The 17,824-nt window shown below is 30.2% G+C and overlaps 1 protein-coding gene across 1 annotated transcript in view; it reads right to left on the bottom strand.

The window, feature by feature from the left end:
* Window positions 1-2,670, bottom strand: part of LOC136971322 (BAR/IMD domain-containing adapter protein 2-like) — a 64,108-nt gene extending 61,438 nt beyond the window's left edge. Inside the window, 1 exon segment of the mRNA XM_067265777.1 lies at window positions 2,396-2,670. Within this exon segment, the coding sequence (XP_067121878.1) occupies window positions 2,396-2,443 (48 nt within the window). The 5' untranslated portion in view covers window positions 2,444-2,670.
* Between the last annotated feature and the right edge of the window lie 15,154 nt (window positions 2,671-17,824).

Genomic DNA, 17,824 nt, shown 5'->3' on the forward strand with positions numbered 1-17,824 from the left:
ACAAAAATCGTTGCTATAATTGCTAAATAAAATAAATTTTAATAAAGTACATCATTTGAAGGCACATCACCCCTTCAAAACTTTATTACGACGAAACAAAGGTAAAAAAAAAATGCTCTTTAAATGTCTATAGACATCTAATACTGGATCTTCTCATCCAAAACCAATAATCTTCGAAACGTTCCCGAGAATAATATAAAGGAGTAATGTTTTTTAAATATATAATTAAATAATTCGACAAAATTTTAACTAAGCATAAGCGCTTAAAATTAATTGTTAAATTTTAAACAAGAAATAAAAAAATTTATTGGATATTTTTCGTATGCTTTCCATCAAAAATATATTAAAATCAGTACGATCATTAGCATGTTTCAGACATTGTTCTCATTATTATACATTTTGATAATTGATAATTTTACATAATCGCAATTAATACATATATACATACATGGCTTGTGATTATATATATATATATTAGATAATTAGTATTATATATAAATGTGATTTAAAATAATTTATGATTATTATATAAAAACGTCCTCATATATTTCCCGAATTTCGTTTTCAATTCATTTTTTTGACATAGATAGTAGTATTAAAAGCAAAGTGTGGGAAGAATTATTATTGCATTATTCAATCAGCACATTAAAGATTTCTTGCATTCTCTGAATTACTTCTCACACAGTATACTGAATAATTTTGTTTCGCATTTCACACGTTAAAATCCGATTATTTTTGATATACATCTATAATAAAACATGAAAAAGTAATTATGAATGATTTATAATCGTTTCTATACTTAAATATTATAAAGATTGTGTGGGTAAATTGATATTTTCTAAAAATATTCAACTATTACGGCGTGAGATTTCGTATAAACATAATATTTTAACGATAATTAACAATAAAAGCGCAAGTTAGAAATAAATAATAGGGTAAAATTCATATTTTCAGTAAGTTCAAACAAAATAATTTAAAATTGACTGATTATATTCTATATCATTATCCATAATGAATTATTGTTAATTAATAATTGCTGTCGAAAGGAGAAAAAACAAAGTTATTCGTCTCTTTGACATAGAAATCGGTATATAAGATGTCAAGTAAAGTGTTGGAAGAATCTTTGGATGATGTATGGAAGGGTGAGAATTTCATTAAGCGGGAGGGTGATGTAATGAAGTTAGAACGAACTGAGCAGACAGAAAGCGGCAAAAGCCTTGGAAAAGCCCTGGTACCAGCTTCTCTGATGTTAGAATGATTCTAACTTGAAAAGTTAACAATTCCAATGCTAAATTGTTTCTTCGGAATTTATTTTATACATACAAATTGATCAGCAGCCGTTTCGCAAATTTTATTACCGGTGAAATTTAAAAACATATTTCAAGTTTTAACACACGAAATTTAAGTAACAATACTACGTAATATATTAATACAGTGAAACCTGTGTAAACAGAAATCGCACGGTACCAAATATCTTTTCCGGTTTGGCAGGTTTCCGTTTTGAACAGTTTTTTTTTTTTTTTTTTTTAAAGTAGAAAATCGCTCCGTCCTTAAGTGTTTTTTCCCGTTTAGTTAGGCTTCCGCTTTATCCAGGTTCAGTTTTAAACAGGTTTTTTTTTTTTTAAACGTCAGAACGGAGCGATCGTTTTAAAAAACTTGTTCAAAACCGAACCCGGATAAAGCGGAAACCTGCCTAAACGGGGAAAACACTTCGAGACGTAGTGATTCTGTTTCCCCCTCCCGTTTAGGCAGGTTTCTGCTTTAAACAGGTTTTTTTTAACGTAGAAAGTCGCTCCGTTCCGAAGTTCTTTCGCCCGTTTAGGCAGGTTTCCGCTTTATCCAGGTTCAGTTTTAAACAGCTTTTTTTAAAAATCGTCATCAGAACGGAGCGATTTTCTATGTTTAAAAGGAAAAACAATGTTCAAACCGAACCTGGGTAAAGCGGAAACCTGCCTAAACGGCGAAAATACTTCGGAACTTAGCGATTTTCTGTTTTTCTCGTTAAGCAGGTTTCCGCTTCATGCAGGTTCCGTTATAGACAGGCTTTACTGTATATAATATATTATAGTATTGTCGCTTAAATAATTGTAGTATTGTCACTTAACTCGAAAAATTAATTATTTTGCTCATAATTTTGAAGTTTAACAATTAGGCCTAACTTCGAATTTTTTTTGTATTGTAAATACTTAATTAGGAAACCTTCAAAATAATTGAAAAAAATTTTTGAAGTTAATATAAATTAAATTCGGATTTTAAACCATAAAATGCTTAATAATAATGTTTGTTTTATTTATAAATTTAATTATTAGAAGCTGGCGACTCGAAGAATTGAAAGTGAAAGTAGTCTGTAACCTAAGCTTACGAGTGCAAACGGTCTAAAAATAATAAATCTCACCTTATACGCTCCCTCCACTAACTTTACCATCTCCTCGCTTTCTGCCATAACACAAAACACTTCTTAGAAGAAAAAAAATACTCGATTTTCCGTGTGTTAAACGGCAGCAGACGATCGTGAACAACGTCAAACGAACTCAACCAACTCCCAACTCATTTCGCAGCAGACGACCTACTGCCCCATCGCATTGTCAGCGCCCCCTTCCGGCAAATGTTGTAGACATCCGGACGAAGAACTTAAAAAAATAAAAATAAAAATAGAATAGTAAACACAGAAAAGGAAATAGAAATTCCTCAAAAAGGTAATCGAATATAATGTGAAAAAAATAATATAATTTATATATATAGACGTTTTGAATCAATTGAATTGTCGACGACTTTTCGATGACGTCAATTGACTCGCTGACTTGCGGCTTTGAAAACAAGACGTTAAATGGTTTTGGACAAGACTGGCGACTCTGATTTAATCTGATTTGATTTTTCGCTCCTTGAAAAAATATTTTACGAAATTGGAATCAATTTAAAAATTTATATATATATATTTTAAAATAATTTTTCAGAAAACAATATTTAAAAAAATTACCCCATTTAAAAATTCTAAAAGGCTATAATTTGGCTAAAAATTTTTGCATTTAACAAAAAATCGAATAAGATGAAAATTAAATTATAATAAAAAAAATAATAATAACTGAACTAAATTAAAATAATTTTTAGTTTTTAATTTAAATTTTTCTTAGGAAGTAAATAAAAAAATTAGTTCGATGTTTAATATCGAGTTATTTATATGTAATCTCGAACTACGAACCTATCTGTCCGTCACGCTCTACAGCGTATAGAATCTAAATAACTAATAATATTTTGTTTCGCACATAAATGCTTTAAAATACAAACAAATTGGTTAAATTACAACATAAGCCTTATTATTTAACTTTAGTATTTAAATTTACGATAGATACCTTTTAAGTACAGCTGTACAACTTGGTTGATGGCGTATTGATACCCAATCATAACAATACAGACACTATAAACTTATTGTAGCGATAATTTGATGAGTTTATTAACTAAAATTGGTATATAGAAATAAAATATTTCCGAATTAATTTGTACGCAGTCAAATTGCGAAGGCCTTTCCATCCCGGATCCCCAGAACGATAGGCCTTAATTGCATCGGCCATTTATTATGAAAGGCCTAGTAAAATATACGTTCCAGTTAAATAATTTATAGTCCTTCTAATAATTTCGCTCTTTTGACGAATAATTCTCATAAAACTCAATTAAACTACGCAGATAAATGATTAAAAAGCCTCATTAAATGAGCATCTAATGAGGCTCGAAATTTACGTCAAACAGTTAATTACAATAATAATTTAGTAATAAAATACATGTTTAGTTATATATTTTATAGTCCTTATAGTGATTTAGCTCCTTCAATTAAAGTATGCAGTTAAATGCTATGAAAAAAACTACACGGTATCGAAACTTAACATCTCTGATGTAAATTTCCCACAGGAAAACCGATTAAATTATGCAACTATGTGTTTAAAATCTGGTGATACATAAAATTTAATGATGTATTAGATGGAAGGAGCAGTAAAATATATGCCCCAATAATATAATTTATGATTCTTCTAACGGCTCGCTCCTGTCTGCACTTCTTATAAAAAAAATCGAACGATGCATCTAAACAATTAAAAAAATAAACCTCATTAAGCGGGCATTTAATGAAGCATAAATTTAACAACTAATAATATATTCCAGTTATGTAATTTAGCTCCTTTGACGTTAAATTCTCGTAAAAATCAATTAAGCTGTGCAACTAAATGATAAAAGTAGGGGTGCACATTAGCGGAGGATCCGGAGATCTTCAGAGGGGGAGCAAAAAGAAAGCAAACACGCCTTGCAAAATCATTTTACTACCCGAGTTACCCGGCTTTACCCGGAAAAAATCCCCAGAAGGGGTACATCTTCGCTCTGGTACCCCCTAAATCCACTCCTGGTTACATAATGAAGCTTAAGTTTAACGGTTAATAATGGTTATGATAAAATATATGTTATAATTATATAATTGTACACGGCATTACATAGGAAAATCCCCAAAACGGGGGTGTTGCTGCGAACTGCACCACTCAAGTCCACCCTGGACACATAATGGAGCTTTAAATTTAATAGTTAACAATGCGTTATAATAAAATATAAGTTATAGTTATAATAATTTACGATACTTATAATAATTTAGCACCTTTAACGACAAAAATTCAATTAAATTATGCAAGCAAATGACGTAAGAAAGGTCATTAACAAGAAGCAAGAATCTAATAATACAACACAATAAAAGACAGTAATAAAATACATATATGTACTCCAGTTATGTATTTTATGATCCCTGAGATAATTTAGCTCGTATGACGTAAAATTCCCACAAAACCCATAGAAATGCGGGGGTAGCAAATGACGTCTAAGGAATGCCTATCGTTCAAAAACTGCTGTTTTATGGCCGCTGCTGATATGCTGTGCACAAAACGGGATCAAGCTTTTAAGGAGGAACTGAGAGGCAATTAATTAGGGAAGGAATTTGTCTTCGGATAGCGAATGGTCTCGTCTAATTAACACCAAGAAAGTTTGATGCGGTTCCACCGCCCTAATTATCGTACATTCCTTCAAATCGCCAAGTAATTTCTACTAAATGAACCGCTATTTGTTAAATCATCAATAGAAGAAACCGCTGGGAAATTTTACATAAAATAATTCCTAATATATATATATAATTTTAATTATTTTTAATGAAAGTGACACTAGCACGAGAGCAAATACTCCCCCCCCCCCTTTTTAGCGCATTTATCAAAGTTACAACGCGTATTAAATCTAAAATTATCATAATTCCTTTATTTTATATTTGTTTGATATAAAATAAATTACATTTTATGAAATAACGAGCTATTTTAATTAATAAACATCCGAGAATTTCAGAATCTAGGTTCAGTTCCCGAGCGTGGGTTCGAACCCTAAAACGTGGGTTCGTATCCTTTCGAACCTGGGAGAAGCTCAGATCTATCACTTTAATTTTCATACGGATCGTAAAGAAACAAATAATAAAGAAAAAAGCGTGGGTTCAGATCTCTAATTTGGAATTGCACCCAGGGATTTTTTAAATATTAATTAATTAATTTATTATTATTATTTGGTCTGGGAGTGAATTTGAAGCTTTTTATAGACAAAAAGCCAAGTTGTAGATGGAATCCGAACCCACGTCCTGCGTATTTTGAATCAATTTACCTGACTTTAGTATTATTTTATCATTCTTCTTAGGCATAGTTTAGGCTATACATTAAACTTTTCCCTGTTTATTAACCGCATTTTTTTTTACAAAAAAATTTGTAATTTGTTGCGAAATTGTGTGTCGATTGATATGGAATATTGTTTAACAATTTTAAATTATCAGCAAAGTTAAAAATTTGTATTACAATTTGTAATAATCTCTTTTAACTAGTTAGCGACTTCATCTCCTCGTAAATCCTCATCTTCTCATAAACTTTACCTCCTTAAACAATAAAAATTTAATTAATGTTTTACCATATTTATCTTCTAAACCATTAAAAATTATTATTCAAAATTTTACGATTATTTCTTAAACATTTCTAATTTCATTTTAAAATATCACCTGTACTTTTTATTAATACAATTGAATTCTCCCCCTTTTAACTTTTAATTATAGACACATTATTATGAGAGAACCTGTTTTAATTTACAGTGTAAAACCCTTTCGCTTTAAATTATAGGCCCGTCACCTTCATAAAAGGCCCCCTACTTTGATTTTTATTTAAAAATTTTCATTTTGTAAGAGGTCCTTCTTGAATTTTACTATAAACTTAGTTTAAAATATCAAGTAGGATCCTTCTAAAAATGTTAGTTTATAGTAAAAATTGAAATAGGGCCCTTTGAATTTAACTAAATAAAATTCTTCAGAACACTCTCAGAAGTGATATAGGGCTATTTACTGAGATCTAGGACCTACCTGAGCTTTACTGGAACAAAAGATAGAAGTGCCGAAAGAGGCCCGAAATACCTGAAACCCTAGGAGCTCTGCTATAGATTAATAAAGCCCTGACAAGAGAGGTCTACTTCCCTTATCACAGCCTCAGCTTATCAGGTTTAATGTTAATTTTATAGGTGGGAATTTTATGATTAAGGGCCTCAGAGGCCTGACAAGAGGCCCTTAATCATAGACTCTCCGCATTCAAACTTAACAACATTAAGGAATCGTCGATTAATTATGTGTACAGTTCAAGGAAGGGGGAGGAGTTGCTAAAAGTATATCATTGTACTCATTGTACATGATGGAGGAAGGGGTGGAGGCATTGTCTACGTGGTATTAAAGGCATACGAATCTATTTTTATAGGCTCACTTACTAGAAAATATTTGTATTTAAGTAATTTCTTTAATGTTGAGAGGGTCCACGAACTATTGTACACAATTAAAAGGAAGATGGTTTGCCGAAAGTGCATCATTGTACACAACAAGGAGGGGTCGGTCGGAAACGGCCTAAAACTGTACAGGTAATTAACGGACGGCCCTAACATCATCCACTACGACAAATTCAAACTACAGAGTCAACAATGGCCATTTATTTTATCATCAGCCAGGAGCATCACCTCCATTAAAACAGTGATAAAGTAAGAGAAACATTCCTAAATTTTTATTTACTTCATTACAGGTAAGGAGAAATGAGAAATGGAGAAAAACACAATCATTTCTTCGATTTACTCGCAACTTTACCTTGTCTCTCCATTCTCGAGAGAGAGTATAAATGATGTTATCCAGATCTCTTCCCTACAACCAGTTTATTACAGACAATTTAGAAATTCTATTCGTCTGGAATGCTTCATCCTCTACTAAAAATGTCAGAAACACTAGAAACTTTCACAAAACCTGAGAATTCTTATATAATTTTTACGTCTGAAATGGTTTATCTGGACGGAAAAAATGGGCATTAATTCGTAGAAAACAATTAATTTAAGAAGATATTTTGTAATATCGAAGCATAGTTTGGAGCCATTATCGTGAGTCATTGGCCTCAGATTTTGATTTATAGCGTTAGTTACAACGTTAGACGTATGTAAATTATTTACAATTTGGCTAATTAATTAGAAAATCTATAAGCAAAACTTGTTAAAAATACAAATTCTTTATATTTTTAAATTTTATAATAATTTAATTACATAAATAATCATTATTTCCAATTTAACCTGAGAGGGGGATTAATCTTGTTTAATTGTTTTGTGTATTTGAAGTAGTAAATGTTTTTTTTTTTTTTTTAAATAAATAATTAAATATTTTATCGTTTAAATGTATTACTTTCGTTATAAAGAGGTTCTAGATTATCCCGGAATTTTATTCAGTAGCGTTGAATGAGGACGATATATACAGGATTTTTTTTATTTTACACTTCCGTTCAGATCGATAATGCGGAGCGCTCTGGTATTTTAAACATTTTCTAAATATGTATCTGGAAATATCTAGTACGTTTTTTAGGAAATTATAAATATATTAGAGGGATTAAAATCCTGATATTACAGGAATTAAAAATAAAAAGTCTCAAGTGTTAGGGAAATTTTAATTCTCAAAATATACAATTAGGAAAATTTTAATTCCTCAAGTACACAATTAGAGAAATTTTAATTTTTAAAGTACACAATTAGGGACATTTTAATCTTTCAAGTACACGATTAGGGAAATTTTAATCTTTCAAGTACACAATTAGGGAAATTTAAATTTTTAAAGTACACAATTAGGGAAATTTTAATCTTTCAAGTACACAATTAGGGAAATTTAAATTTTTTAATTACACAATTAGGGAAATTTTAATTCCTCAAGTACGCAATTAGGGAAATTTAATGGATGCATAAATGGAGTAATTTAAAAGTCTAGGTTACAAAATTAAGAAAACCGAAAATTCTCGAGGCATATTTAAATCTTAATATATCTCTTTTAAATTCCAAATTTCCCTAATATCCTCGAGGATTTAAATCCCGAAGTATATTAAGGAAATTTAAAATCCTCCCTCGCTGCGAAATTGAAAGGTAACTTAAAATCTTAAAATGCGTATTTAGTGAAAGTTAAAATTATAAAATAATTAGGGATATTTGAGCTCATTTGGAAATTTAGAGGAGTTTGGAGAAATTTAGGAAAATATAGGGAATTTTGGAGAAATTTAGCTTTTTAGGGAAATTTAGTTCTTTAGGAAAATTTAGGGAAATTTAACTTTATGTACATACTCAGGTGGAATTTAATTCCCCAGTACACGTTAAAGAAAAGTTTCAAGTCTTGCATCATCCGAAATACAATACACTTATACAATTGAAAACTTTCCCTAAATACCATAATACAGATACTCAGAAAAAGAAAAATTGACTTCAACGGATAATTACAAGAAAATAAAGTACAGAATCGAATGAAGCAGGGACAGAAGCGTTTCTTTTATTTTCGCATCATTCGAACAATTTTAGTGCACCTCAACAACGGATCAATTTCGGTACATTTTAAGAGAAGAATATAAAAATTGGCACTTAAAGAAAATAAGAAGAGACCGAAAAAAGTAAAAATCTATAACTGATTGAAAAATTTATTAGAGCCATAATAACAAATTGAAGTTCGTAGGTTTGGCAAAGTAAAAAATTTATAGAGAAAGAGTGCATCGTTTCTGTTTAACGCCACAACCAAAGAGTTTAGCATTCAATCAGGGCAGTGGATGATCATCTTTTATAGTACAGAGAGTTTATATATATATTATGTAATATATATATATATTCATTCCAATGATAAATTGGTAAAGTAAACAAATTTTTCGATCGTGCATTGTCTCGAATCGAGCATAAAACTGTAGATTCCTCGAGATCTATAAAAGCTGTGAAAAGAACTCGATGCTTTTACTTTTATTCTTTATTTTTATCTAAAGTGGATTTTCTCGCATCTTCAATATTTATCCTCCGTGACAGCTCAATTTTAAAATTTTATACGCGTATTTACGCCAAACGCCCCTCGAGAAATTCGAAATTAAGCGATGGTTTGTTGGCTAAATGAAAATGTTCCCTCTGTCCGCGAAATGTGTTCCTCGAATGCTTTCCTTTATAAAAATTTGTAAGAAAATATGGTTGATGGAGGTAGATGATAAGTGGCGGATGATGAGTAATGGATAATAAATATATGAATGATGGATGATGGGCGTTGGCTGATAATAAACGATAAATGATAGGCAGTATCATTCCTCTCCCATTATCAGCCATCGCCTACCTATGCTGATAATGGGATGATAAATGATTGATAATGGCTGATAAAGGATGATAAATGGTGGATAAAGGATGATAGGCAGTGGGTGATAACGGATGATTCATCCGTTATGAGATTCCGCCTAACATCCATTATCCGATATTTATCATCCATTATCAATCCGTTATGATGAATTATCCATCATCCGTCGTTCATCACTTATTATCACTTATTTATCATCTATCATTCCAATTTTCTTATCCATTATCTATCAACAATCACCCACCATTTATCATCCATTATCAATCATGAATGATTGATAATGGATGATAAATGGTGGTGATTGAGATAAATAATAAGTAATGAACGACGGATGAAGGATAATAGTAATAAATTATAATATTGCGGATGATAAATAATGGATGATTATCATCGTTGTCATCGTCACGGGTCATGAAAAACTCGAATGAAGTGACAGAAGCTCAACGTATCGCTTATAAAATATCATTATCAAATAAAGATGTCAAACGGCACGAAAGATGCTTAACCCATGCCAATTTACACGTCATATATCATAAGATATCAAGTAGAGTGGTTGCGTGATATAACAGATTCGGAACATATCAAATCATCCTGAGATATTCTTATCAGAGAAACGTTTTAGACGATGTTAAACAAGTTCGTAACGAGCCAATTTTTGCAACAGGGTACCTAAGATATATTTTTATGGTATCTGAGAATATAATGTACAGTAAGATAAGATATTAATTAAAGTAGTTAGAGAATATCGTCATCGTCTTTATCATCGTTATCATAACGACCTTAATCACAACGTGCCAATTTATGTAACACATCTAAGATATTCTTTTGTAGCCATCTAAGAATATAATGTGTATCGTTGTCATCGTGATGATAATTACCGTGATGATTTGTAATTTTATATCAATAAATACATGATGATAATGACGATGATTTGATATCAATAAAATGCATTAAAGCGTTTTAAGTGTCTGACATCATTTCGATTTTATATAGATCACATTCTTTCGTAATTAATTATTTAAAAAATCATTTTACATAAAAGACAATTTGCTTCTTTATAAAAATAATTTTAAATATTTAAAGTATTTTTTCATATTTTAGAGTTTTCTTTTCTGGAATTGTTTCTAATATAAATCATTGTAGTTTTCTTTGAACTCCAACAAAAACCATCGGCTGTGAGTATCATCTTCTCGTTTAATTTTCGTCGGAACAATTTCTTTTTCAACGTAAACGATGATAAAAGTTCAAAGTTTCTCGTCATAAAATGTGCCGCCGAATATTTTCAAATTCAATTTAAGCATGTCGAAATTCACGATAAAAATTCGACACTTCCGAAAGTTTTAATCCCGTGTGAAAGGATTTTAAAAATATTTTACAAATAAATAAATAAATAAAAATAAAATCAATAATAAGATTATTTATCTACGAATTTTTATACAAATTAATTCTTTTAAATTGCGCAAAATTAATCAAACTAAAACGGTCTTTGTTCATTTTAATTTAAAATCATCCTCCTCATCACAGTATGGTAGGAACAACGTATATACGGTAACTCTGAACATAAACATTGATAAAATGGTAATAAGATCTGTTCTATGTTGCGATGATGATGATTTTTTTGAATTTGAAATTAGTGATTCTACAAAAGTTAGCGGAAGACATTTTTTAAAGAACATTAATAGCATAGAAAACTGTTATTTTTTCGTCGTAATCGTTAGCATCATTAATAGCACCGGGATGATAATGATGATGATGATGATGATGATAATTTGATGCTGATACAGTAATCAACTAAGTAATGAATTTTTTGACGGTGATGTTGAAGGTTGATTACTTTCTCGACAGTGTTCGACACTCGAGCACAGAATAGCATCCAGTGTCCAATTTGAATTTGGCTAAATTAAAATTAAAATGATCTATTTTTTAATTAGCCACTTGTATGACAATGTAAACTGCTCACCTGTTGCCGTTTATTAATGTTTTTTATGCAACGAAAATTCACGTTCATCGCGTGTTCTCGCCGTCCATATCGATCAGTTTGTTGTCGATTGCGTTGCTATTGAAAAATTTTGGTGTTTATGTTGATCAGTTTATTAATGACGATGATGATACATTAATACGTTTATTAACGATAACCAATTTGTTAAAGATGATAAAAGTGATGAATTTGTTAATCGTATTATATTAATTCGTTATTGTTGTTGCACTCGAATCTCCAATAACGACCACCACTAAATAGCGACCATGTTTTTCAGGAATTTTTTTTAAAAAATGTATATAAAATAACGGCCATTTTTAATGTTCCTTCAGTGACCATTGTTCGGAGTTTTGACTATATTATTATTAATGTTTTTTGGATGATGATGATAAATTTGCTTATGGCATTATTGAGATCAATAAATTCGTTATTAATGACATTGACATTAATTAATAGGACGATAACACTATTAAGATCAAAACGTTAAATTGCATCATCATCATCATCATCCTGGATTTGTCTTCGAATTTAATTTAAACATGAAAGTTTTGAATCCACTCGTAAGCCAATCAAGTGGTAATCATTATCTTCCTCATTTAATTACAACAACATTTTAATTATCATCATCATTATTTACATAAAATTTCAAAAAGAACAAACGGTTTAATCATCATCTTTTGGAATGATGATTAAATACACAAATATCCAATTTTTCTTAAATTTCGAACTTTAACTACACAGAAACTCGGTTAATTAATTTTAATGCAATTCAACGAAGGTGGCGGCTCAAACATTAAACCCAATTAAAGGTAACGGCGGTTTTTCAATACGCCAATACACATTAAAAATAAAGGATTTTATGTCTTCAAGTTTAATTAAAAGGCGAAAGTTTTGACTCCATTTGTAAGCCAGTCAGGTGGTAATTATAAAGGTGGATCCTCATGAGAATGCAACGAATAATGACTCCCATTCTTATTGAACCACTAAAGATAGGATTTCTATTGACTTAATCTAACAATAGCAACTATCAGGTAATTGTAAATCACCATTCGTTCCGTTTGTATTAAGAATGTAATTGATTGAACAGTTGCAATTCGTTATGCTCCATTCAAAACTCTTTCCTTCCGCCAAAATCTAACCTTTCATTCATTCCAAGTGATGAAAATCAGTAAAATTTAGAATTTTCGACAAAAATTTAATTATAAAAATGCAAGCAATTTCGTTCAATTAAAAGAAATGGCCCCCTTAACGGCTTTACAATTTGAAATTGCCCAATCAAAATTCTTCTTTTATTGAGAAAGAAACTTTAAAATTCATTAAAAATGACAAAACTTAATAAAAATTTCAATTGATTTTCACGAAGTTTTGTTATTTTTAACAAATTTAAAATTTCCACCCCAATAAAAGAAGAATTTTTATTGGGCAATTTCAAATTGTAAGTAAAGCTGTTAGGAATTTCCAGTCGACAGTTAGGAATTAATTTCAATTATTTTTCATTGGTTTTTTTTTACCAATAACACTTTTAAAAAATTAATTTATCATCCTCAATTTAATTGACTAGAAATTCTCTCCTATAACAGCTTTACAATTTGTCACGCCTCATTTAAAATTCTCTCTTTTCAAAAGTATAACATTAAATTCATTAAAAAATGATTATTTTTCACTAAACTTCATTAAATTTTTATTATTTTTATTGAAAGAAACTAAAAAAAAGTAATTAGTTTTTTTTCCCAGTTTGATCGAATAAAAACGATGTTTTAACAGCTTTATAATTCATTACACTTCATTCCTTCGCAAAAATATAACTTTAAATCCAGCAGAGTTGCATAACTTTCCCGGCAAAAAAATTTAAAATTGAGTGTGGCGCCATCTTATGATATTTTATTTAAAAACTTTTCATATTATTATTATAAAGTGGACCCACTCTGCAAAATCTAAATGTAAAAAATATTAAATTAAATTAATTTTTATTCTTAAATGTAATCGCAACTTCATTATAATTAATTTAAGTAACTATTTGTAATTTAACTTAATTTAAATGACTAACAGTTGCTTAATTGTTATAAATATCAAAACTTTAATTATAATTAATAAATTAATCATTATTAACTTTAGTGGAATTAAAGTTTTAACAACGGCCAGTGACGGAAACACACTAAAAATGGCCACTGTTATTGGAGGTTCGACTATATTTAATTATAATTAAGCGCTCTTTAAGTTAATAAACATCAAAACTTTGAACTAATTAAATATTTTAAAATACTGAATTTATTTATTTGAATTTTTAAAGTAAATTGCTTATTAAAAAAACGTATTCTTTCAACAATTCATTTACTTTAGTATTTGTACTTAAGGTACTGTACTGTACGTTTCGATTCATGTTTGCATTAAAAATTATGGGCTATATATTTTACCATTAAAAATTGGGTATTAGAAAAATGTCCGACGATTAGATTTTATGTCTTATCATCTTTCACGGATGATTAGATTAATGATAAAACCACATTAAAACATAGAAAGAAGGCAAATGGCAGCTACGTCATCAAAGTTAAATGCCTCTTGTATCATGAATAACGCGCATTCGCATGCAAACATTCGCTTCTTTCCTTCAAAATTCTTAGATTTATGAAGTCGATTATACGAGACGAGTGAATTAAAAGCCGCTATCAACTGTTTAAAGTATGTTCTGTAGTCATTTGTCCAGAAAATAATAACAAATTGCACAGAACTTCTTACACGAGTTCGATACAGTTGTGTGTGTGTTATTTATTACGCTCCACGATCTTTCTAATTAAAGAAATGCTTAACTTTGCTGGATAACTTGTAGTAAATTTGTTTTGATTTCCCTTTAAACGTCGTTTTATCATCATCTGTCATCTTGTCACGATGATGAGTGGTTTTCATATACTAGTGGATTATCATTTTTAGTTTCTTCTAACTGTACTTTTTTGAATTCAGGAAAGTATTTTCATTGCTTGAATACATAACTAGAGGCCCTTAAGGAGCCATTTTCATTGCTTTCATTTATGCCTAGAGACATTTCTTCCATAGGATGGAAATAGACGATAGAATAGCATTAGTTCGTTAAAAATTCATACCACCTCTGCGATTACATTAAAAAAACAAAACTAATTTACATATATATAAACTTATTTCTATCTCAAGAAAATGTTTTCATTAGTCTTTGTAGTTTGCTTTAATCTAAATAAATAATAAAAAGACAACTTTGGCACTAGAGCTTGGCGTTAGGCAGCCATCTCTTACTAAACTTAATAATTATAATTAAATTAAATAAATAATTTTAATAATTTGGAACTGGAGGAAAAGAAATCGGCCCGAAGCGGGACTCGAACCCGCAACTTCTGCTATCCGTGCAGACACGTTACCAGTTACGCTACCCGGACCTTCAGTCCAATCGCCTCCTCCAGTATAAATAAGCTAACATGACGACCATCGACGGCCATTACAATGCCGGCTGGGGACACAACAAGTGCCCACGTCCTCCCAAGGCACTCAACCGGCCATCGCAACCCCGGCAAGGCGTATAAATATAAATAAATAACAACTAACCCGTTAGAAAGCTATATCCCGCTTCGGGCCGATTTCTTTTCCTCCAGTTCCAAATTATTAAAATTATTTATTTAATTTAATTATAATTATTAAGTTTAGTAAGAGATGGCGCCTAACGCCAAGCTCTAGTGCCAAATTGTCTTATTTATTATTTATTTATTATAGCCAACTCTAGCCCGATAATTCGGCTCTTGTGGATGTATAGCTTTCTAACGGGTTAGTTGTTATTTATTTATATATATAAACTTATTTCTATCTCAAGAAAATGTTTTCATTAGTCTTTGTATTTTTTTAATCTAAAGATTCAATTTGTAAAAAAAAGTGTATAACTTTGAGTGAGTTTGAGAGAAAGACAAATGACATTTTCAAAAATTTTGGGAAACTCAATGAAGAATCACATAAAACAACATGATGATAATGGTTATTTCTGCACAATTAAATGGAAGAATGATAATATTGAAGAAAAAAGTTATATTACAGGCTTCTGTCCTGCAATAATTAGAATTGGTTATGATGATGGTGATGGAGGTGATTGTTGTTGATGATGATCATGATTATTACTACGGTATTACGAAGAATTCTCTTCATTCTGCAAAAACTATATATAGTTGAATACCCAACGAAGATAGAGACAATCAACAGTTTCAACCTGAAAAATCATCCTACAATAATTAGAAATTAAGGATGATAGCAAATTTTGCTTTAAATACTGACGAATTACTATAAAAACTAAATCATTTTCGAAAAATCAAGCATATTGCTCTATTTAGCAATGATTAATCTCGATATTTATCAACTATTCATCGTAGATTTGCAATCATGTTTCTAATATTAAAATAAACCTATAGACAAGAAACAAATATGTCAATTATCGGAATCTTTCTATACTCGTTTCTAGAATAAGAACGGGAATTTATGTACGAGGCCACCGAGAGCTTATATAGGACTACCCCAATGGGATCTGCCCAAACCCACTATGGACATAAAAAAAGCCCCTCCTCAGAGCCCCATTGCAAGTAATTCATCGTATAACTAGACTAGAGAGATCATCCGTTTGCACTATATTAAAGAAGCAATTTAAATATGCTATCATCATAAAATTTAATCTTCAAGATTAAAATCATTATCAGGGGAAACATGATGACAACAGGATAAACTTATGGTAACACGAAGTATTTCAGTAAAATACAAACATATAAATTGTTCTTAATGGTCGTGAAAACCATGGTAATACAGGGTATCAAGAAACTCCATTAAAATTGCTATGCAAATGTTTACATCTAGAGTAAAATATCCAAACTAAGCTCCATTTTCACATTGAATGTGGAGCATTAAGTTACACACACATGCATATAAACATGGGGCGCACACAGAAGAGTTTCTTTAATGCCCCGACATCACAATGTAGAGTTGAACATCACGATAACCGTTCTTGGCACAATGATACTGCTTAAACAAGAGCCATCATCAAAATCAGTATCCATAATGGAGAATAACAAAAAAATGTTTAGTTATGTAATTTATGCACTAATATTTCTGATAATATAGATTTTTGGCTATTCTCAAGAGTAAATGTCATGCCATCATCATCATATTCTTAAACAGCATAAGTTAGCATTAAAATATGTGAATTTTATGCTGCAGAATAATGCTCCACATTATAGCTTTATGCAAATGTAAACATTCTAAGCACTCCTTCACCTACACAGATCTATGATGGAACAAACATTATAAAAGAATATCAATTTTAATGCTTAAATTTGCATATTATATTGACGATAAAGCTGAAGATGAATACAAGTTTTGTGTTTTGAATCTAGGTGTAATTAATTTAACATCCCTAATTGTCAAATTAATTTTTGTATTTGTCAATTTAAGCCTATTAGCATTTATGTTAATTTTTTAATGCAAAATAAAATATGTTGAATATTCAAATCGACGTGCCCATAAGAAATTGCGGCAAATCATGTTAAAATCATATTAATGTTTGCAAATCACCGATTAAACTAATGTATTTTACATGCAATTTTATGTTGTTTCTTTTTGTAAAAAGGGCTGGCAGAAATTACAATTTAATAAAGTAAAAATTGCATTACAAATACTAGTCGTATCTTGCTTGCTCGCCATATCCAATCACCTGGAACAACCATTCTTCACTGCAGAGATGACCTTTCTTTGTAGCCTACAAAGAAAGGTCATCTCTGCAGTGAAGAATGGTTGTTCCAGGTGATTGGATATGGCGAGCAAGCAAGATACGACTAGTATTTGTAATGCAATTTTTACTTTATTAAATTATGTTGTTTCTGTACATTTTGGTTTTTTAATTTTCTTTACTTACTTCCTGTTCAACATTTCCTATGAAAATTTCTATCCTGTTTGTCTGCAAAGGCAAATGGCATTGCCAAAAACATAAATGTTCTCGTGTGTTAAAGTACCAATATTAAACTTTGGTAAAGCGGTGATGAATTAATTTACATTAAAAACAATTACCTTAATTTCCAAAATTCATTAATTATTATTCAACTTCAACAATTTATTTACCAATTAAAATAAATGTACAAGAATATCTTAAATTT

Source organism: Centruroides vittatus, unplaced genomic scaffold (assembly GCF_030686945.1).
Source record: "Centruroides vittatus isolate TY-2023 unplaced genomic scaffold, ASM3068694v2 contig_2460, whole genome shotgun sequence".
NCBI classification, from domain to species: domain Eukaryota; kingdom Metazoa; phylum Arthropoda; class Arachnida; order Scorpiones; family Buthidae; genus Centruroides; species Centruroides vittatus.